The 24,833-nt window shown below is 37.3% G+C and overlaps 2 protein-coding genes across 5 annotated transcripts in view; one reads left to right on the top strand and one right to left on the bottom strand.

The window, feature by feature from the left end:
- Positions 1 to 24,833, top strand: part of LOC145984219 (post-GPI attachment to proteins factor 6) — a 530,070-nt gene that overhangs the window by 353,494 nt on the left and 151,743 nt on the right. The window lies entirely within an intron of this gene.
- LOC145984325 (maternal protein exuperantia-like) lies at positions 9,169 to 24,664 on the bottom strand. The gene is made up of 2 exons (XM_083117979.1): positions 24,624 to 24,664; positions 9,169 to 10,306 (listed from the first exon to the last, which is right to left on the bottom strand). Exons 1-2 carry the CDS (start codon positions 24,662 to 24,664, stop codon positions 9,169 to 9,171), a joined length of 1,179 nt encoding a protein of 392 aa, XP_082974105.1.

Below are 24,833 nucleotides of genomic sequence, written 5' to 3'. Positions count from 1 at the left end.
ATGCAGATCTATCTGCTGCAGTATCAGTGAATATGTAACCTACATATTATTATGAAATTCAGTTGTATTGGTTTATATGCATGATTATTTTTCAGTTTGAGCTTCTCTGGTGTGTTTCAATGTACAGTGCTCAAAAAAAGTTTTGCATATTATGATTGCATGCGGTTTGAGTCACGATATCCCCAAAAGGTATACAATGTTCATTATGTGAGCAATGCCCGAGACAGAAACCGACATAATGAGCCAAGTGAGTTCGATATTCAGCAGATAGAGGGCAGTAGTTGCCACATGATCCCTGAGCAGATTTGAAAGCAGCCCGATGGAAGGCACTGTCCGTGTCTTATCCACACTTGTGAGTTGGAAACTGCACAGAGAGCGGGTGGAAAACGAAGGGCAACATGCCTCGAGCAACCATTTCTGCTATGGACCGCTTTTGAATTGTAACGCTGCTGCAAGAAGGATATCGCCAAGTGGACGTCGCTGCCCGTGTAGAAAAAGTTCAGGGAGAGACAATCAGTTGCTGATCGACCAAGGACAGGGCAGCCACGCAAAACAGGAAAATGCAGGGAAGATCCGGTACTAGGAGATTTCGCACGTCGAAGACCCACTGCAACTGCTACCAGTTTGTTCCAGGATCTGCGGAGGGCCTCAGGAGCGAATGATTCCAATCAGACAGTGCGGAATCGACTTCATGAGGATGAATTGACGTCAAGAAGACTCATACCCAATGTTCCTCTGAAACTACACCATAAGAGAGACGGTGTAAGGTGGGCAACAATGCACAGCGAATGGAGTCAGGAACAGTGGGAGCACACGCTCTTTACAGACGAGGTCACCATCAGTTTGCACCCGTTAGCAAAAGCATAAGGGTTTGGAGACGATCAGATGAGAGAAGATTGAACGAGACCTTCATCCAGGAACATCACCACCAGCAGGGGGCTCCATCATGTTTTGGGGTTGAATCATGTTTGGCCAACGTACGCCCCTAATTCCTCTCCAGGGTCACGTGACTGGTCTGATGTACAGAAACACTATTCTCGAACCCGTGGTAGCAGGTTTCTCTACAACTGTGGGGGATGGCTTTATGCTGGTGGATGATAACGCTCGACCACATCGAGCCCGAGTGGTTCAAGAGTTCCTTGCTATGCACGGCATTCGACACATAGTGTGGCCGGTGTATTCTCCAGACATGAACAGTGTGGAACATGCATGGGGACACCTGAAGCGAGCAATTGTCAGCCGCGAGAATCCTCCTGTGAACAAGGTGCAATTGTGGGAGGCTGCCATTCAAGAGTGGGACAGTCTTCCTCAGGAGAAGTTGAATGCTCTTATCCTTAGCATGCCCCGTCGTGTTCAAGCATGCCTTCGGGCTCGAGGTGGCTATACACGGTACTAAACTCCCATCTGTTGATCCCAAGCATGCCTGCGAGTCGTAGGTACACGGTATTGCACTGCTTTTCTTTTGTGTTTCGCATCCCACATTTTCAATCTTGTGCTTCTGGTGTGAATTTGTTTCTTCTGCATGGCCTCGCTGTTTTCTTTCTGTTTGTATGTCTCCCCTGTACTCTTGAATAAGATTCCATGTATCTAGTACAATAAAATGATCACAAACCCTGAATATGCAAAACTTTTTTTAAGCACTGTATTTTTATCATTTATTTCATCCACACACTTAATCATATTTCATTTTCTTCATCCAAATTATACCAAAAGTTACAAGGGTGCCATTCAATAACAAGAAAATTCAAATGTTCAATAACTGTAGGGTTATTATTAATAAAAATAACAATAATGAGAATAACTTAAGGATGTTTTTGTTTTTAATATTACTTAAATGTGTATTTGATTTACCCCCCACACACACACAAATCAAAACACACCACATCCTATGATCGTCCTCCCCAATACTTCGAAGCTACTGTCTTGGGAATCTGTGGACCAAGGCCATGCATAATGGTAGAGAAGGGGAGAAAGTGAGTGGGTGGAGTAAAGCAGTGCATGCTACTGCAAATGGCTGGTATCTGTAACCGTTTTCCCATCCATGCACTCACTTCCTCTCTCACACATTCATTGGTCGGGCTCTCTCAAGTCCTGCTTGTGCAGAGGGCTTGTTTTCATTTGTTTTCTCCAGAGATTCCAGGACATGCCTTTGCATGATAGCACCAGTGATTGTACTGAAGGACATTTTACATCGAATTTATCATATCTTCATTCATCCTCATATTTCAGATTAGCCAAAAGTGGCAGAAAAGTGAAGCAAAATAAACCAAGTCAATCAATCATTGCTCCTTCCTTCTTGAAAATATGGTGCATGCTACTAATTTTTATAACAAATTAAAGCATTTACACTCAAGTGACATAGTGTTACATGGCCTCGATGTGAATGCTTTAATTTGTTTCAGAGTTTTCTATAAACATGAATATCTGTATTTATTTCCAAGAAGCAAATGGCACATCACATGCTACTTTCCTAAGAAACCCACCAAATATTTCATGTCTGAATACTAAAAGTAGACAAATTGCCCACTGCTAATTTCATCCTTTTTTTATTTCACATCCAATGTTTGAAGTAATGGCATTTTTATGACAAGGAACGAGATATTGTCTGCATGTTGACATTTTTATTTTAATTCTCAAAGATGCAAACTGAAGATTTTATGATGCACTGTATATTTACCAATATCTAAGAGTACACTAAAATGTATTAAAGGTTTCAGAGTTCCTTTCTGATACCAATGACATTTTAGAACTTATACACTGATAGACCTTGTAGAGCATATAGACTTTAAGCCATTTATATTTGATTCAAAGTGGTCAAAGACCATTCTATACAGTATTTTGGCTATTATAAGTCACATAGTTCCCTCTGTGGTGGGATGATCCTTGGTCCTAATTCTGAATAAGGCATAAACATTTGCTATCCGTGACAAATATATTGAGCCCTCTGTTTACGTACTTGTAAAATTGTAGTCCGTGGGAGGAAAAAGTAAAATATACCTCATTGGAAAGCTACAAGTGTTTACTTTTAGAAAAAAAGCAAGACAAATTGATTTTAGCTCTGTCTGTTCTCTATTCAAACAAAAATGTTTGTAAAAGTGTAGTTTTTTTGTGTGTGTTTTATGTAAGTCGAATTCAATCTTGCGTAGCTTCTTGAAAACCAGTCGTAAAAATATGAAATTTCTTGTGATGAAGCTTGTTTATGTGTAAATATCTCGACCATTTGTGGAACAGCCAATATTAATGTTTAATAACAGTGTTGCAATCTCGGTAATGGTCAGCCCAATGGCGATGCAAAGCATATCTAAATAATGAGCATGGAATAGAAATAAAATTTTTATGGCTTATCTTTTCATATTCTGCATGAAAACTACAGACAGAATTGTTTCTCTTGGCAACCGGCTCGCGCATTTTTCGTCTCGTTGCTACAATGAAGTGCACTTTGTTGCCACACGTCGCCAGCAGCCCTTTAAACTTTGTGTTCAGCCAGCAGCTTTGAAAGTAAGCCAAAAGTTTTGGTTACAAAGCGAATTGTTGTGTACAGAGAAACATTGTTCAGATGCCGTAATTGATTAATGCAGATTTTCTTTTATCACTCTTGTGTTCCTACCATATAACCTGAACTCGCACACATACATAAGATCCCTTACATCCACTTTTTTCTTGCTGTTTTCCTTTGTTATGAAGTTGCTGTTGCTGTACATCGCAGGCACGTTATTTTTTTTTACAGAGGAAACTGTGAAGCCAGCAGTCACGGGTTTGAATATTTGGTAAGATATTCATTCCATTGCCTTCATCAAATCAAGCTCATATCATTACACTTACTCCTTTTAAATGAGCGACATAAAATGATACGGAGAAAATGACGTTCGTATAAAGATTGGATAAAATCTAGAAAATATAACTATAACTAAAGTACACAAAGAAAATGGATTTCATTCATATGATAAATTATTTATTCATTATTTTACACTGCCACAATGTTTTGGATTGGACCAACGGAATGCACTTCCAGGATTCCCGCAGCATAGAGCATGTAGCTGTGGCAACACTGTGCAAGTCACCTGCAGCCCACGGAGTCTGAGATTGGTCGCATCTCGCCATACGTCATCCGTGCGTTTACCATATTAGGAGTGGTCAATAATAATTTATATCTGTGGTCATACTTGAGATACACATGTTAAACTTCTGGATTTGGATCAAATGTGTCATTTTTTATTTTTTATTTTAAAATTGTGGGTGCGTCAGCACTAAGGCTATTTTGCACCCGTCACATTATATGGGGTCCAGCCCCTTATCGTTACAAATAACAACTCTATCGTTGCAGAACTAAAATCATAAAATATTAAAATGTTCTGACTTCCGTTAAAAGCTGAGGCAGTAAAGGGGCACTCAGTACAAATAAGGACAAAAGAACAGGACAATACAAACAAAATTATACTGACCATGGGGCCAGTCGCCAGAGCCTCGTTAGTCTTCAGTCCAGGGTGTACTACGTGGAAGTGAGGTTGACATTTGGGTGTACTATGTGGAAGGTCACCCCTTACACCCCAAATGTGTCATATAAATGGCTTTTTACAATTTAATTGAATTTGCAATTACGCATTTCAAGATTGCACGTTTGCCTAAAATTTCAATTTTTGAAGCATCTAGTGAAGATCTGCATTTGACTTCTTCCACAGAGATGTCTTCACATACAAAAATCTCAATATTATATCAATTGTGGATTATGAATTGTATGATGTTAAGTTCCCCGTTCTTCCAAACTGGAAGAAACAACTACACTGCTTAGTGAATTTTTCATTATAATACGAAAATGCAATGAAGAATTGTTTTTATGACGCTTATTAAAAAATATATATTTGAAGCTTTCCAATGAGGTATATTTGACTTTTTTCCACCCACGGAGTACAATTTTACAAGCACGCAGACAGAGGGCTCAATATTTTTGTCACGGATAGTAGTTGTTTATTTCTACATCAGTCTTATCAGTTCACCATTCATCCTCATTTTGTGATGAACCTAAAGAGGTAATGACCAAGTATCCAACTACAAAGCACAATTAAATTTGTTGTCTGCAAACAATCTAAATTCATCATAATACAACAGAAATCCATGACTGTAAAGGGTAGATTTTTTCAAAAGATTGTCTAATGCGTAATATTATTTAATACTCTATCCTGGAAATCTCTGGAGCAAGGCTGTGCATAACTGAAGAGAAGGGGAGAAAGCCAATGAGTGGAGCGAAGCAGTACACACCACAGTTAAACTTCTAGTCTCTCTTCCCCCTCCACACAAACCAATTCCCTCATACATATTCATTGGAAGGTATTCAGAGGAAGGTATGACTTGATGTATCGTGAAGTAAACTGCTCGGGCTTCCAAAAGAAGAAATGGAAAACAATGTGGATGATAGAAGACGAGGAAGGATGTGAAATCACAGACAAAAAAGGAATATCGAATGTGTAGGGAAAGTACGTTGAAGAGCTCTACCAGAAAGAGAATCGCCCAGACAGTCTGAATGTAGAAAATGAAGACGACGTGCCTGATGATGAGAAAGGATACTATATCCTGAATGAAGAATTTGAGCAAGCACTCAAAGAAATGAGGAATGGGAAAGCAACGGGCACTGATGAAATTCCTGTTGAACTTATCAAATGCCTGGGAGATGGAAAAAGAGAAATACTGCACTTATGCAATGAAATCTATGAGAAAGGGGATTGGCCACAAGATTTCACGGAGACTGTTTTGGTACCTCTGCAGAAGAAAAGCAATGCCAGAAAATGTTCTGAGTACAGGACAATCAGCTTGATATCTCACTCGGCAAAAATTCTTCTAATACTTCTGAACAGACGCCTATACTCGAAGGTCAGTGGCGAGTTAGAGGAAGAACAGTTTGGTTTCAGGAAAGGAAGAAGTACAAGGGATGCAATTGGTTTACTGAGGACCATTGGGGAAAGATATTTAGAGAAAGGAAAGGAGGTGTTTGTAGTATTTGTAGACCTGGAGAAAGCCTTTGATAGAGTGAATTGGGTTAAACTTTTAGAAATTCTGAAGAAAATTGGTGTAGATTGGAAAGAGAGAAGACTTCTAAGCAACTTATACATGAATCAACGAGTTAAAGTGAGAACAGGAGACGAAATGACAGAAGGCTGTGAAATTGGAAGAGGAGTACGACAAGGATGCTGCCTATCGCCTACTTTGTTTAATATTTATTTAGAAGATATAGTGAAAACTTGTTTCCAGGGCACAGGAGGTGTCAAATTAGGAGGAAGAAGAATAAACTGCATAAGATTTGCTGATGACATGGCATTATTCGCTGAGGATGAAATAACCATAAATAGTATGTTAGAAGAGTTAAACAGCAGCTGTGAGCAGTATGGGATGAAGATTAATGTAAAGAAGACAAGGGCAATGGTTATAGGACGGAAACCAAGGAATATTAATGTGAGAGCAAACAGTGAAAGAATCCAGCAAGTGGATAGCTTCAAGTACCTCGGATGCACTATAAGCAGTGACATGAGCTGCAACCAAGAAGTGAAAATGAGAATCGCAATAGCAAAAGAAGCTTTCAATAGAAGAAAAAATGTTTTTTGTGGACCCATGGACATAGGTCTAAGGAAGAGATTAGTGAAATGTTTTGTGTGGAGTGTAGCACTATATGGTGCAGAAACCTGGACGTTGAGAAGAAATGAAGAGAAACGACTCGAAGCTTTTGAAATGTGGACATGGCGAAAAATGGAGCGTGTAAAATGGACGGACAAGGTAAGAAACGAAGCCGTACTGAAAAGAGTTGGTGAAAAAAGATCTATACTGGAGACCATCAAGAAGAGGAAAAGAAACTGGTTAGGACACTGTCTAAGAAGAAACTGCCTGCTAAGAGATGCCTTGGAGGGAATGGTTGAAGGAAGAAAAGTCCGTGGAAGAAAGAGATATCAGCTTATGGATGATATTAAATTAACTGGGTCGTATGCTATTACGAAGCGTAAGGCAGAGAACAGGGAAAGCTGGAGATTGCAGTGAAAAACCTGCCAATTAGGCAGAAAACAATGAATGAATGAATATTCATTGGTTGTGCCCCCTCGAGTCACTACTTGCACTTTTGTTTGCTCGTTCCAGAGATTCCCAGGGCAGAGTATAAAGTACATCTTCAAAAGTGTTCACATTTGTTGAAGGATGTTTCAGTTTCTAATTCAGTAAATAAATGTTCTTAAAAATGTGAGAAAATATCTTACTCATTTATTCTGTCCTCTATTTCTTTAAAAACACTACTGCCTGAATGGACAATAAACAAACATAATTGCTCATGTTAACAATCCACAAATATACCAATCAACACTTCCAAAAAACAATTGTGAGAGTACTCATATAATTATATGATTTAACTTGTAAAATAAAAATTATACATTAAGAATTCAACTCTACATACATATAGTATATAATTTCAATTTCACCGGAAACAAAATTGACATGAAAACTTTAATATCATTGGTATGCTATTGTGAATAATGTACAGTCACACACACTTCTGGATTGTAACAAGCCAATTGACTTTCAATGGGATCATTACAAGCCAGAAGTGTCCGTGACTGTACATGGTAAAATTTGATTTTCTTTTGTGTAATTGCAGCCCCAATGCCAGAATATTTTTTCATAATGCTCAAGGGAACAATTTTCCCTTAAGGTATGCTGCTTATTTTTCTTTGAAAATGTACATGGAAGCTACAAATAAACTACAATATATTTTTTTAATAAAACTGCTAAATTGTAGATGTTCAGTAAAATGACATATCTTTAAGTCTAACAGTAACCTGTTGACGCTTACATTAATTTGTATAAAACCTCTATATATTTTGAGAAAGAAACAATGTTAGCTTGCATGGAAATGGGGAATGTTGTGCAAAAATATAACATGTGAAATATTTGCCACAAAATTGACCAAAAAATCCTGTATATGTACACCACAAAGAGCAATATGCTTGTAAAAAGAAAACTTACTGACTTCTCAGAGTTTGACTTAACACCCATTTCCAAAATCCTCTCTGTCAATCTGTAACAATTCAATTCGACTCAAAAGAAAATATTTGTGTACAAACACATACAAACACAATATTTTTACTATCTGTGCCTTGGTTGAGGTATAAATTGTTTGGAAATTATTTTGTAAAAAAAAATCCATGGCACTGCATCTTGTATGGCTGTTTTCTTCATTTTAAGAAAAATTTCATGAAAGCAAGTAACGGTAAAAGCAGTAAATGTATTTTTTTTTAAATCTATGATTATGATCAGAAAAAAATATTATGAATAAAAATTGAACATGTATTTGTAAGAGTTAATATTATTTAACATTAAAGATGATAGAATTGAAATTCTTGCTCACAATTGATAGTTACAATAAAACCAAGCATTGGGATAACATGCAAGCACAACTGCAGGAAGTTAATGAGGAAGGAGAAAATTAATAATTCTAAAAAATTAAACTCCTAAACTTTTGACCATTTACATCATGGCATGTAGTGATCTTTGCATTTGCAGACCTTTATGCAGGCATAATTCTGTCATGGTAAAGCCTAGATATACAGGACAAGTAGGTCTATCATTCTAATCAACACACAATGATTATATGCCATTATAACCATTTATGAAATCTATTTTTAAAGGAGAACTTTATCCAAGAGAAAAAAGCATCGTAGCCTATTTGTCACTCTTCTGAGAATTTGTGCAAAAGGAGGTCAACTCTTAGGGCTAATCATTTGTAGTGATAGCGATGTATCAATTTGGAATATGAGAAATGTTATTTTCTGTTTTATCGTCCTGTCATTTTTCCGAATTTCCTATTTTTGGCCATGTTTAGGTTCAAATATATCTGATGACCACACAATTAAAAATCTGAATATTGGCAAGGTATGCTCCAGAAGAAATTTATCACCTGATACTTTACTTGAAATTAAACTACAGCAGAAACAATTATGGGAATGTTAAAATAATGGCATTTATATATATAGAAAGCTAGTGACACATATTTTCTTACATTGTTACAATATGACTTGCTTCCACTAAAACTACTTTACTATTTCATTTCACAACTATACCAGCCATTAATATCTTTTCCACAAAATTATATATAAATGGAATTTTATGATAGTTCTGTGCATGAGACTCAATGAACTACTACCCTGTTATAATGTCGAAGTCAAAAGACTGAGATTCCTCAGATGAGCTGGTTTCCATGAAGGTGATTTCTTCAGATAAGCTGCAGTTACTGGTTTCCATCGAAGTGGCTTCTGCCTGGTAAGTTGACACAACTGATGGCTCTGCTTGGCTCACATTTAAATTAATTGCAGGATTGAATTTTTCATCTGGCAAAAAAAAGTGCTTAATGATAGTATTGATCACTTCTGTCATGTCTTTGCTTGTGAAATTTGTATTAGATTGAACTTTGCTCATAAGATTATCTTTGTCTCCTTCATCTGACAGCTTCTGAAGGTTCATATAATCAAATCCAGCTTCTGAAAGAACCCTCGTGAAATGAGCTGCACGCTTTCGTTCACGACCACCCCTTGAAAGCTTGTACTTGAATATGGGGCACAAGGAATTCTTTCTTACACTGATTTCTTCCAGATGATCTAAGCGCTCCTCTTCAATTTCCAGAGGGTGGCAATGGTCAAGGATGACTCTTTCGAGGCTTCCTTCCTTTTCAGTCTCAGTAACCAAGATATGTTTTAGGATGTTGTAAATTGCATGTGCCCTGTCTCTGACATTTGTGTCAGGTTCATTACCTGGCAACATGCATGACAGAGAGTATAATGAAAATGATGGGACTATGTTTGCACATTTCTCTTTTGCTATGGTGTAGCAGTTGGCGAAACCTTTTATCATGCTTTTGAATGGTTGCCACATATTGTATTTCTGCAGAGCTTTAATAAGGTTCACAAAGCCAACGGACTTGGAGGTCTCATGGCAGGCAAGGATAAGTCCATCAGAAGCCCCTTTGAGCATTTCAAGCCACTGAATGAACTCGCGCAGAACAGACATCTCAATTTCAGGTCTTATTACTTTATTAGTTGCCAGATCCTTCAATAATCTGCAACATCCTACAGTGATGACCTTCACTTTATATTTCACTTCAACTGCATGGCTCAATCCTTTGGAAGGCATGATATATTTGGAAAATGTGTTGTCTGGAGAGTATGCCATTATTTGCAGAAGTTCATCTGAGAGCTTGCTCCCTGTAGTTACAATGTCTATTGCTATCAGGCGATTACTTTCAATGTGAATGGATGAAGCACATTCTTGATCAAAGACCGTCCTGCAAATACAAGTAATTCATCATTAAGAACCTCAAAGAAAGAATACCAGACACAAGCATTTCAATGTTTAATTACATTAACAAATACTTATGATCGAAAATAATGGCTACAATAACTCATTATAGTTTGCTTTTGTTTTGTAGAATCACAGTAAAAGTTTATCCCAACAGCCAAATCCTGAGTAAGACATACTGCCAGAGATGTAGTGCCATTTTGCCATCATCTATTTCATCAATTCGTTCTCATTGGTGTCATTAACTAAAGAAGTACAAAAGTGACACAAGAACACCAAAACAGTGATGATAGTTGTTTTTCTAGCTCTTTGCTTAATCACTAGGATGAATGATGAATTGCTGACACCCATGACTTACACAGGACTCAAATGTAGGACTCCTGCTTTCACAGAACCCTAAAGAGCAATAAAAAGATTGTCAAAATGTTGATAATGCTAAGAAATTAATGATACAAAGTATAGATGAAGGGTCAGGGGTAAAAAAAAACAACAGGTAAGTCAATCTCGCCAAACTCAGAAAAATGAAATTTTAATTGCAAAACGTTAGTGAACATGCAAAATAAAAAGTGTGGAGTGACTAGCCATGTGTTGTGCGTGTGTGTTTATCTTGGTGTAAGCTTGGAAAAGTTCTGGGAAACCAGGACGAAATGTCACAGGAAAAATTAAAAGCACTAAAAATAACTGTATTATTATTTTGCATCTACAAAAGGTGGTTATGCAAAACTTTGAGAAGAACATAGATATATTATTGAACATGTAAATGAAAAGGTACAAAAAACATGTTTTGATGCATGGAAGTGTAAAGTATATGAAATGAAAGAACGCATGTTGTTAAGTCCAGCACAGCATCAACATGGCAGGAAATAAAACCACTACTTTGCTTCCTGTTTTTTCCCCTGACTCTTCAAATGATACTGAGTAGTTGAACATGAGCCTTAGTATACTCTGCATGTTCCAGGCTTAACCTAACTCAGAGAAATGAAATAACATGATTAAAGTAAATCAAAGAGGCAAGAGAGGTGGGACACTACAAGAGAGAGACATTGAACTTGTGGTGATGTTATATATTGTAGCATATTATGACATGAATTAACCTAACATGGCGGATGGGGTGATTCCAAGATGGAGGATATTATTGCAGATAGTGGGTGTAAAAAATGTATGGGGTTGCTGATTTTATAGTAGTTCTGGATTGTAGTGATTCCTGTAAGTTAATGGGATTGTTAGAACCCAGAAGTGACTGCACAAACTTATTAATATTTTGTATCATTTATAGATAAAATGCACCACATGGACATCATGAAGGTAAAGAAAAACACACTAATGCAACAACATAATCCATCCCCTAGCTATCACTTGTTGGCTGTATTTTTTCCCCTATAATTTGACGACCTCTGTGGCCAAGTGGTTACCCTGAATCACAGTTGGCTGGAATCCAGTCCTGGTTTTACATCCTCTTTATAACTCTTAGGACATGATTCTCATCTCTGTTGACATGTTTGCCTCAATAGGAGAAAAGCATTTACACACAATCCTAGTTCATCTTGTTAAACTGAGACTTTTGATTTTGATGAAACTCGAACATAATTTTGATACTTGTCTTTAGAATCAGGTGAGAGAAAGAAGGTAAAGATTCCACATTTTGGTCATTTTGAACTGAGATAGCCATTACATCAATTTGCACTGATAATATTGCATCCAAAATATTCTCTAATATACTTCAATATTCATATCCACACACACACACACACATATATGTACATATTTTCCATATTGAATATAAATATGTACATACAACAACCATGAATTTGATTCCTGGAGTGAGGAATCTCAGATGAGAATTTTCCCAACAGTGCCCTTACATCAAGCAGGTCTGGGGCTCATACAGTCTCTCATTAACGGGAATAAAGGTGGCTCAAGCATGGTGCTGAATGCAGCATCTCCACCATAGCCGAGACTGAGAATACGTGGCACCCTATCTCCACACATCCCTACATCTACCCATAGCAGGATGCAATGCACAGGAATAAAGCTTTACCTTGGCCATAGCAATAACATGTTTTTAAAAGTTTTTAAAGAACTTTTAGTCGACCAAATGTCACACAGATTGGCAACTAGATTTTGGCCATGTTAGAGTGGAGCATGACTAATAGCATCCATATGATGCTTGTCTACACATATGGATGTGTGTCACAGAGTCATGTAATGTTCTCATTTCATATGCAGAGTGTCTTAACATCTTGTCCCAGGGGACAACGACAGGCACCTACAATTATGTTCTGTCATTTCTGCCCTACCTTACACACATGTGTTTTATATACATTATCTTTGTAACTGTTATGAATTGAACCTATGTTCATGTAACCTTTTTTCCTTATATTCATCAATACTTTCACCTGACGGAATATTGAAAATTTCTCTTGAAACACCCTGTATATATATGACGCACATTGGAGAAACTTAATTTACTTCTTTAAGTACGCTGAAGTATGAGGTGTGGCTAGAAAAAATCCGGATTGATATTGCTGTCGACAAACGGCAAGCGCGTCAAGCTGAAGCGGTGCATGAGAGTATAACGTGATATCCTGCCTATCGACTGTGTGATTGCCCAGGGTGCGCGGTAGTCAGTTCCACTGTAGCTAATGGATGAAGTGAACCGTACATCTATGCTCCGTCGGAAAAATGTTAAGTGTGAAAGTGGAACAGTGTATCAATGTGAAGTTTCTTATGAAACTCGAAAAATCCACCACAGAAACTTATGGTTTGTTGAAGGAAGCATACGGAGATGAGTGTTTATCACACATGCAAGTGTTTGAGGGGTTTCAAAGGTTTAAAGAGGGACTAGAGGTGACCGCGGATGACTTGCGTAATGGACAGCCTTGCACGTGAAAAACTGAATTAAACATTGCAAATGTCAGTGAATCGATTCAAATTGGGTACCCAAAGGTCAAACTGTCAACCAACATTATTTCATTATGGTGCTGACGACCCTTTGTGAGCGAGTAAGAAGATGACGACCTGATTTGTGGAAAATCAAGTAATGGATTCTTCATCAGGAAAATGCTCCTGCCCACACGGCATTGACAGTAAAGGCTTTTTTGGCCAATCATGGAATCCCACTGTTAGAACATCCACCCTATTTGCCGGATCTCACACCATGCAACTTTTATTTATTCCCAAGGGTCAAATTAGCACTGAAAGGAACCACATTTACGACCGTAGGATCTGTGAAAAGAAAAGCAATGGAGGTCATGAACATGGTTTCAGAAAATGATTTTCAGCACTGCTTCCAGCAATGGAAGATTCATATGGAGCAGTGTATCGATAGTACAGGGAAGTACTTTGAAGGGGATAATGTTCGTATTGTACAAAATAACCAATAAAAGATTTTGTAGCAACAATCCAGTTTCTAGCCACACATCGTATAGCAGTAATATTACAGAATTAATGTTAGACTTTTTAATTTTCCACCAGTAAAATGTATGGTAGTTGCACCATGCCATCAAGGCATAGCAAGAATGTGAAGGATCTCGTGGATATTGGAGGTAGTGGTGTTATAGGCACAATTCTCTGGCACTTTTACCCTAACAGATTTCTCCTGGGAGAGGCTGGATGAGCCCTAAAGCCACTTACTCAGTGACACCACCAGAAGAAATTCTTGGTCGAGATCATCACCTCATTGAACAAAGTGGGTCTCTTCCAGTGATGTGCGACTACACGTAAACAACGATTGTCTACATTCTACGTGTAGACTATGTAAACTATATAATCTACGTCGATGACGTAATAAACGTAGACAACATGGCAGTCAGCATTCTTCGTGCAAGGCACGCACATCATTCTAGAAGCAGCAACCAGCATCAGCAGGTGGAAATAGAAAGTGTGGAGTATTCCACTGTAGAAATAAATGTTTTAAGTATTTATTTACGTTCAACCAATTATTAATTGAACAGCAAAACAAACCTGTTGCAACACACCCCAAAAAAATGTGATGTCCGTAGAATGACAAGATTTGATTTACTTCAATTTCCACCATTTCACATGTGGAAAAACCTGATTTAAAGACACATGAACTTTCCTAAGCAGTAACAAGACCAAAAAAAATACTTTAGCCTTCTCTTTTGTCAGTGTAAAAAATAATGTCAGTTTTCACCATTGTTTTCATTATGGCTGTCATTTGTTTTTCTTCCGATAGTCCATTTTCCTCTCGTTACTGAAAATTTGATAACTTTGATTACGTTGAATGGTTTTAAGTTGGTTATAGGCCCAGATTACAGACATGTTTTGAAGAAAAAAATACTTTCTCTTTCAAAGAGCACTTGGATTTCTTTCTTCCATGTTGTTTTCATTGTCTACAGTAGACTATGTAAACTATAAGTTAATGTAATCTTAGTGTAGATTACGCTTAGACAACACATGTAGACGTAAAGTTATAGTCTACGGCATCTCTTCACATGGCAGTCAGATGACCTAATGCATTGTCATAAATATGTGGTGAAAAGGTGTTAACAATTTCAATCATATACTTGTTGAAAATTATTTCTGCACTGCAAGCAAACTCAAATAATTTTCCCTGCAGCCTGCATATACAGTGTACTGGGGCATATCAAGGGCATATCACATGCCAGATGTACTTGCACAAGTAGAGTCCAACTGCATGAGAGATAATCACTTTTCTACTCAGAATTCTTGGAATCAATAGGTCACCTGTTTCATTACCAGTGGTTACACATGTCAGTGGTTTTGATTCTACAATTTAAACTGTAGGTTAGTCTCAATTACCCCAATGGGGCATGAGGTGGGGGGGATGTCAATTTTTTTTACTCAAAATTTCATAATGGATCTATCTATCTTGTTTGTTTTTCACTTCAAATTTTAAACAAGTAAAAATTCCATAAAATTGCGTAAGCAATGAACAATATGTCCACAACTTTTTACACTTTTCTCTACTTCTGTGCATCCATTTATAAGGTTCAATCAATGCTTCAAAAGTTGCAAGAATTTGCATCCAAAACATGCTTGCAAAGTTGCCACCTTGACTGTTAAATAATATAATTTGTTTACTGTCCTAGGATAAGATATATTGTCACTGTAGTTAACATAACACAAAAGTGAAAGAAGAGCAATTGTGCGAAATAATGCTTCAAATAATTCTTGAAGGAAACATTGAACAACTAAATATTCAACAGATATCACAGAAGTTGCTATCCTATAAGTAATAACATAATATTATGTTAATGCTAACTTGCATTCTGTCACTCAAAAAGCATCTCTGCTAAATGATAATACACTGGTCAGAGGAGATCAGTCACTCACACTTTGCACACAATCAGCAGGATCAGGATGTTGATTAGTGATGTTGGTCTCAATTACCACAGTACTTGAGGATTTATTTCTCAAGAACCAAAATTAACATTGCATGAATACTGAGTATATTGAACTTATGCAACATGATGTACAAGATGTGCATGCTTAAAAATGCAATGCACACGCAGTGACAATGTCAATTTATTGTTCTTCCTTTGCAATAACAATAATTCTGAATTGTATTTACACACAATTTAGTCAACACATTACCACATTCCTTAAAATTAATATAATTTTTATAATATTCTTTAATGTGGTTTTAAATCCCTTTGTTTCTCAACTGTTTTAGGGAGATTTTCAGAATGAAGTGACATGTAACACATGTTGCTTGGGAACAAGCCAGTCAACAGCAATGTTTCACACCATAGGAGCATGACAGGCTGCACAAGCCTGCATTCGATTGATGAAATCCTCTCACACATGTGTTGCTTTGGTGTGAAATCTTCCTTCCCATACAGCACACACATATCCAGGAGATGTCTAATGGATGTCTTCTGGATTTTCGTGCAGAAATTCTGGATATCCATAGGATGTCCCACAATGTCCAGTAGACATCCATAGGATGTCCTCTGGATATCCATATGTCCATCCAGGGGATGTCAATAGGAAATCCACAAAGGATGTGTTTTGGACATTTTGTGGATCATTTTTGGATGTGTTTTGGACATTATATGGATCATTTTGGACATTCTATGGATGACTTTTGGACACGTTTCGGACATAGGTTCACGTCATTGGGCACTATCTGGATGTTTTTATTTCACTGTGGATAAGGATATATTCTGGATTAAAGGTGTAACTAATCTGGACATTATGTTGATATTTTTTGCACATACTTGGATACAAAAAGAACATTCCTGGACTAGATTTACACATAATCGAAGACCTCGAGTACGCATATGCTTATAACAAGCACTCCACTCTCTCTCTTTCTCTCACTCACTCAAACACACGAACTTACGCACACAAATTCACACACACACGCATCTACACATCCGAAAAGTACTTTGTATTCACATTCACAAGCAGAGTTTATTCTTCACTACCATGCAAGGCAACATCCTCATGCAAACTGCCGTTGTGTTCGAGACGAGACACAAAGAAAGCCTCATGGCAACATTCACCTGTTTGGCGCACATGCGTGACGCTCTGAAAAGACAATGGGCCTATGGACAATGCAATTCCTGTGGGAGATGGTTTTTATTTATGATTTATTACTGCATAGCAGAGTTTGAGTGCTAACATAATTGAGACTAGATATTATGACTGAATCTTTACATGGATATCAAAACATTTGTCAAATTTGTGATAACACGTAGACGTAATGCCACATATCCCATGAATATCCAGAACGGGACATCCTATGGACGTCCCTTGGAGATGTGTGCTGTATGGGTTAGTGGAACAAGTATCTACATTTTCTCATTTCCCAGCAATAAAGATCTAAGCAAGTTAATAAACTAAGACATCGCACAATAATTCTGTATTGTGCATTTCATCATCTTATAAGATTTTTAAAAATATCATTCCTCTAAACATAAAAAGTATCCAAAATTTATTCAAGTCACTGGAAATCAGAAAACTTCAAAAAATTGGAACATTCTTGTACCAATCACTTTCACAAGCATAAAGATAGCATTTGCCTAGCCAGTGTTCTTATTAGGGAGATTGCAGACAAAAATAGCAGCTACATGCTATATGCTTCCTAAAAGCACAAAGCATTCCATCGAGGAAACAACAAAGGATTCACACAGAAATAGCATAGAGTCTCATGCTACTGCTCCACTCAGGATAAAGCCTATCTTACTTTTGCTATAATCTGTCCTGGCCCTCTCTGGAGCAAGACCATGCAAAGCGGCATGAGTAATATGCTTCCCAGAACTGACCCTGAATAATAGGGAGAGTCTCATAGTATTGATTGCATTACCCTGTTTTTACACCAATAATTGAGTTACATCAGAGACAAAAGAGAAAGAACATCCCTGTTCAGTGTTACAAGCAAAGAAAAAAATGTTCTTCAGTATTTCTAGGAAATGATAGTACAGACACAAATATTGTTTTAGCAATGCCCTTCTAAATGTTTTTAAAATGAATAATGCAATATCGAGAGGGACTCTATCCAAGATCATGATGACATAATAGTGTGTCTGGAAAGACATCAGATAAAGCCCTGCGTGGACGAAAATGTACTCTGAGTGACAGAGACAGAAGGACACTGAGGAGGATTGTGACCATGTTTTGCATGAAGAATAGTGTAAGATCCCATTATCCACCATCCAGGACTTGTATTTGTCCATTCCTCGGAGACTGCAGACCATTTTGGAAGCTAAAGGCGGTACTGCACCTTATTAGCTACAGCATTCTAGATTTTCCTTGCATGTGTTTCCATATTTTTGTCCATCCCCTGTAATCATATTTTTCATTAATAGACATAACCTTTGATTTTTCTTCTCCTTAATAGACATAACCTTCGATTTTCCTCTATTTTTTTATGTTATGCTATTTTATACTCTTTTATACTTTTTAATATGCTTAAGTATGTGTTAATTCCTTTGTACTCAAAATTATACATGTAATTGACCTATCCCATATCATAGTGCTATTTGTACTCATATGATCAAGTGGATGGAAATATATATCTATCTTTACACTAATGTTCATGGAGATGTTGAGTAATAACTAACAGTGTAAAACAGCAGGATTTTTGGGAGGAAGACTTGTCAAGGAGCTTTTTGTTGGGTGATGTGTGGTCGCTGCATTGACCATCCCTTTTCAGGCTTTTGAGAACAGTCCATTGTGTCTTTTTAAGTAGCTTAGTCTTTGCAATTTAGGCCAATATCAACATTTTGGAGCTCCCACCAGAGATTGAACCCATGACTGCTTGCACCACAGACAAGAGTGTTAACCATTATGCTATGTGGGAGCTCAATGATGAATAATCAGTGGTGGTGATTAAGGTCGGGGGGAGGGGGGTGATCTACTCAGTACAGCATCTGACAGTCACACAGGAGACCTGGGTTCGATTCCCAGGGTGGGTGACCTAAGGTCAGAAGTTTTCTGGTCTTGTCCCCACATAAAGTGGCTCTGGGGCTCACCCAGACTGGAATCAATGGGTGTTTGGGGTAACCCTGGAGGATAAAGGTGTCCAGAGTGTGGTACTGATCACATCACCTCCAAAATTGCCGAGATGAATGTGTGGGGCCCTACCTCCACATCCCCTAAATGTGCCTTCATGTATGGTGGTATATAGCAACAACACATAAAGTCAAGAGATGAAACACTGCATGTACAATGTGTTTGTTAGGGAGAATTCACACCAAAGAAACATGCGACACGATACACGTGTCGCTTGGAAGCCAACACTCAGTAATCAATGCAACCTTTCAAACCGAAGAGACACGGCAAGATGCATGTGCCGCGTGTCGCTTACGTGCCTCTCGGTCTGTGCCGTTTTCTCAACACCGTGCATAGTGTTGCTTCAGTTTGTTGTTCGCACATGCGCAGTGAATGCTTTATTCCAACGAGCTGTATTTAGACTCTAGAAGAGAGCTCAACCGGCATTATGTTTGAACCTCTAATTTGTTGATATAATAAAGTATCGATATGTACAGTGTTTTAACATTGTTTTAAGATTTAAACACAACGTTCATTTCGCTTTATCAAGATTTTTGATGCCGTTATCTATCGGCTGTAATTTGCCTTCAACATCGTGAAAAGAGGCCTTTTTTCGGCCATTTACCTGACTGCTTCTATTTGAAAAAGTCAGCTTATGGAGGCACTTTAGTCCAAAATATATTAGTCAACATGGTAAAGTACTCTAGTGCATTGTTTTTGAACCGCCGTGCCGCGACCCGACACCATGCCCTCGTATCAACTATACTGAGCACCGAAATGTTCTGCTGAAACTGGTTGACAACTATCATAATCCCAATATCATATTTGAGTTGTGAGTTTTCATTTTTTAAGTCCATTTTATGCACAAATAGACTAATCAGAACTGGATCTGCCTGGTGCCTCCCCAGTTATCGAACCCGGGATCACTTAATTACAAGGAGATGACGTTACCACTTTGTCTTCCATATTTTTATATTTGTCAACAATCCTACACACATAATCAAACTATTATTACTCTTATAAGTATGCTAGAATTTATTTATCAATATTTAATTTCATAGGTACATGTTAATTCATGCATAAAATCTTAAATACTGTAAAGATTTACGAGGAAAATTCTTCGGCTGAGAACATTGACTTTAAGAAAAATACCGTGACATGGTTTCACAAAGGTAGAGAACCATTTCTCTAGTGTTTAGGTATTCGCTTTATTCAGGCTGAAAAGTCTAGTGTATACAGTTTGAGGTCAGTTCATATTATTTCTCAGTTTTCTCGTGCACAACATGCGTCTCCCAAGTTTCAATAACTTGCACAAATTTTACAACGCAATTTACATGTAACATTGTCTCTTGTTACGTTATTTTCGGGTGACTAATAAACTGATTAATGCAATCATATCGATACCATCATGCAAACTGAGCAAAGAAACCAGTGTCACTTGCCGCGTGCATCTTGTCTCTTTGGTGTGAAACACTCGTGTTGCATGTTGCGTGTTTCTTCGGTGTGAATTCTCCCTTAGTCTGTGACCAGATTTTTTTTGTAGCTATCATTAGTCTGTGTATCTTGTCTTCTTCCAGAACAGTGTATGCAGCTGATAGGCATATATGTGATGATTCTGTCATTCTGTCTTACATGTGTGCGAATTAAAGGCACTTGTCTTAAGAAGGTGAATTTGCATTGTTTCATATATCCAAATTGACTAATATAACAACACTATATGCATGGTGAACTTTACCTTTACTTATCACGAGAAAGTTAACTTTCCTTGACCATTTCCCCCCTAATTTTGTCACAGAAACTTTAAGATGTAATGCAATTATTCTTTTTTAATAGTCAGATGGAACTAACAATAATAATAAAATTTAAAAAATAAACTTCCAGTTGCAAGATCCTTAACTTTAGAAAACTTCAGAACTGAATACTAGTTTACTAGTTTCTGTGATATCAACAAATTCCATAAGAATTCTTCTGTACCTGATGGATGGACAAGTCGATCAAATTAATTTATATTGCCTTGAGCTACTATTTGTTAGGTCTAATGGTCCCCAAAATTTAATTTTAAGCTATGCTAGTTAAGAGATACCAATTGGTGGCATGGACAGATGAGGTCCTTTATTTTCAGCTTTTACTATTTTTATCGTAATGTGATTGGTCATGAATATCAAGGTTTTTTACGCACAAGACTGAGAGTGATTCTAGTGTATTGGAGGCTTGTTATTATTGCTTCTCAAAATATTAATATCCGATTAATGTGCAGTCAGCAAAAAATAAATCATTCAAGATCCCTGCTAGCATCTGCATTGCATAGACAATCGCTCATGAACCACTGCAAGCATCTCCACAAGCTACCGGTAGCTAGTGATTGACAGTTTCACCAGATTGCAAACAAAATACAGTGGAAATTCGGGCCAATACACTAATGCCATTCAAAACTCTATGATTCTAGAAGAAATAAGTATCAATGACCTTGAGAAAACTATTAATTCCCTAAATAACAAAAAATCATGTGATATTGATGGTTGGTCTAACCATCTAATAAAAAAATGTACACACTGTCTGCTCCTGCCTCTACAATTTGCTATAAATTCATCTTTAAGAAATGGTATATTCCCAAAGATCTTAAAAAAGAGCATCATAATACCAATATACAAAAAGAAGCCTAAAACAGACCCCTTAAATTACAGACAAATAGCAATCACTTCACCCTTCTCCAAAATTCTCGAAAAAAATCATCTCCAATAAAATCCATGACTTTTGCTCCAAATATAATATTATAAATGAATATCAGCATGGTTTTCAAAAAGACAAATCAACGAATTCTGCAACTGTACAGTTTATAAAAATAATTACTGAAGCCTTGGAGGACAATGAAATTCCAAGCACAGTATTTCTAGATCTGTCCAAAGCATTTGACTCTCTCAACTACAACACACTTATGCATAAACTGTATAGTTTAGGTATCCAAGGTGGCACATTTAACTTAATTAAATTAAATCATTTCTTTCTGATCTAATACAATGCACTGAAATTGAGCACGTAGATAATTCATATATCAAAACCTTCTATTCCAGCTACAAATCGTCAAAGATAGGTGTCCCTCAAGGATCTATACGTGGTTCATTATTATTCATCCTCTACATCAATGACATACCGATGAACAACATGACTCAAACTATCAACTATCAACTATGCAGATGACACTAACATAATATGTAGGGCAAAAACAAAAGAACAATTACAAATTCAGACTTGCATCTCAATTAATCAAATAACCCAGTACTTGAATACTAATAGCTTAAATATAAACCATCAAAAAACAAATTTCATGATTTTTAACCCTGGCAACAAGAAGAACTTAGATAACCTGACAGTTTACTTAACATACTCTATTTCATTTTCATCTAACCATGTAATATTCCTAGGATTGATCATTGATGATAAATTAAATTGGTCATGTCATATTGACTATATCTGTGATAAACTCTCAAAAAACGTTCTCTTTTGAAAATCCCTTCACAATATAATATTAAGGAATTCAATATGAACCTGTATTATGGTCTTATTTATCCTCACTTAGAATACTGTATTACAGCTTGGGGAGGGGCAGCTCACGTATACAAAAAGAATGTTCACACTACAGAAAAGGGCTGTTAGACTTATATGCAAAATACCATCCAGATCCACATGCAGAATTGCCTTTCGCGAAAACAAAATTATGACTGTATACTCGCTGTATGTTTATAAATCTATTATCTATGTACTTAATGACAAGACACAATAAAGAAATGAAGAAATTCATGGACATAATACGTACAAGACAAAGACAAAACTTCCACATCGAGACTAACAGATTAACTCTTGACAAACAGATCACCACATTCTGCAGGTATAAAATTCCACAACAACCTTCCTCCTTGGCTAAAAAAATATCTCTCCCTTAAAGAAAAAAATGCAGCTATTCAAAAAATACCTCGCATACCTGTATGACATTCACTACGAGACTCGCGGCAAGTGGCCCAGCATCAGCACTTGTCTTTCCCGGTGAATAAGTTTACCAACTCCTAAACAATCAGGTTGCCAACTCGTAGGAAACCAGGTTGCAGATTCCAGAACACCATCATCTCGCTGATATGAATATATTGACAATTTCTGATAATTTTTTCTCCTGTATTTTATTCTCTAAACTCCAGGTTTTGCAGGTAGCCTAGCTAGCCTAGAATATACGCTCCTGATTGGAGGAATGTGGAAAGTAGGGGGAGCCAAAATTCCATCTTGCCCGGGTGAAAATTTTATCTTGAGCTACTCCTGCAAACAAGGTAGCTGATCCAACAACCTTATGCAGAAAATCTAGCAGTTGTTTATTTCTAACGACCGACTGACCAAACCAACAAACTCAAGCGAAATCAAGAGAATAAGTAAAAATATTAAAGAAAATCACAGTACTCACTCAGTCCGAACTACCCATCTTCGTACTTCATAATTTGTCTTTCCCTTATCTGTCTTTTTACTGCAGTTGACAATAAACGTGCTTTGTATGAGTAGCTAACATCCCTCCAAATATTCAACAACGTTAAATATTATGTATCTGCTTTCGCTACGTACAGTTTTCCCTTTCATCATGCTCACATTGCAATGAAACAGGAACGAGTTTTTTATAGTGTAACAATTTTGTCACACAATAAAAAGAGCTGACTGATCCACTTTTCCCCCCCTCCCCTGCCTGAGCGGGTGGATAATTCGACTACGGCACCACAAGGACAGTTTATTTTGGCCAAGCAAAAGCAATTCAAGACACTATTTAAAGTACGTGTTTCGCTTTCAGTTGTCCTCCCCTCCCTCGTGTCTTCTTCCTTGCCCCTGTCATGCTCGGAACAGGGTGGACAAAGATACCATAGAAATGCCCCTTTTCAAAAAAAAAAAAAAATATCCCTCCATTTACGGTAATGTGTGTGCTGTCTCTACTCCGCCACATGATCTTGAATTGAATGGGATTGCAACAGTGCTGTATCGTGAACACAGCACTAGCAGTGCGAGTTTAGCCCATAATACCGTGAGCTAGAAGAGCGAATCCCTTCTCTTTTCTTACGTGTTGCAAACAGTGGCAAACAAGCACACAGCGACTTGTGTGCAAAGCGAACGTATCTCGGCGGTGGGTGCAAGTAAATCGAAGCCAATGGCGATGGGGTGTGGGAACGTTTGATGTTTTGAAGGAAATAGTGTTCAGTGAATAAGTTTCATAAAAAATGATTGCATTGCAGATTTATTTGGGTGTGCATGTGCGAATAGGCAAAAGCCACTATTGAATATAAGTGAAATATTGTCTTCAGTATTACATGTAATATTGTATACAGTGTATGCAACTCAACATGTTGGCTGTAAATATAACTTTTCATTCCTCCTGATTTAAAATTTGTTTTTATATCTATTTGAAAATCTAAACACAGTAGATGTTTCAAAATATCTATAGATTTACTGAAAACAGTCCAGTAGAGAAATTAACAAGTGAAAATAACTTCTTCAGTATTATATTTAATATGCATGTAGTGTTTTTAGCTTAAAATGGTGGCTATAAGCATTACATATCATTTATCCTTATTAACAATTTTTATTTATATCTGTTTGAAAATCTAAACACAGTAGATGTTTCAAAACACCTATAGATCTACTGAAAACAGTAGACAAAATTTTCAGCAGCCATGGCATGGCATGGTGCAATCCCCCTGTGAATTGCACATACCATGAAGGCATCAGTACCACTCGCCAGATATCTTTACATGATGCTTGCCTTTGAACACGCATCAATTAAGGCTAAGTCAACCAACCTTGAAGTTGAGCCATTGTGCCCTGCTTGGGAATCAGCCATCTTGCCAACTGAATCAGTGTAGAAATAATCTCTCAGAATATGTATGAAAATTGACTATCCAAAACATCATGAGGGCTGCAGGGCTGGAAAATAATCAGAGGGTCAAAATTTCTGTCAAAATAACTCGCCAAAATACACACATGTCAAATACTGGTTAATTACTGACCAA

The sequence above is a fragment of the Lepisma saccharinum genome, chromosome 2, assembly GCF_977018435.1.
Source record: "Lepisma saccharinum chromosome 2, izLepSacc3.1, whole genome shotgun sequence".
NCBI lineage: Eukaryota > Metazoa > Arthropoda > Insecta > Zygentoma > Lepismatidae > Lepisma > Lepisma saccharinum.
This window is presented reverse-complemented; position numbering and strand designations above follow the sequence as displayed.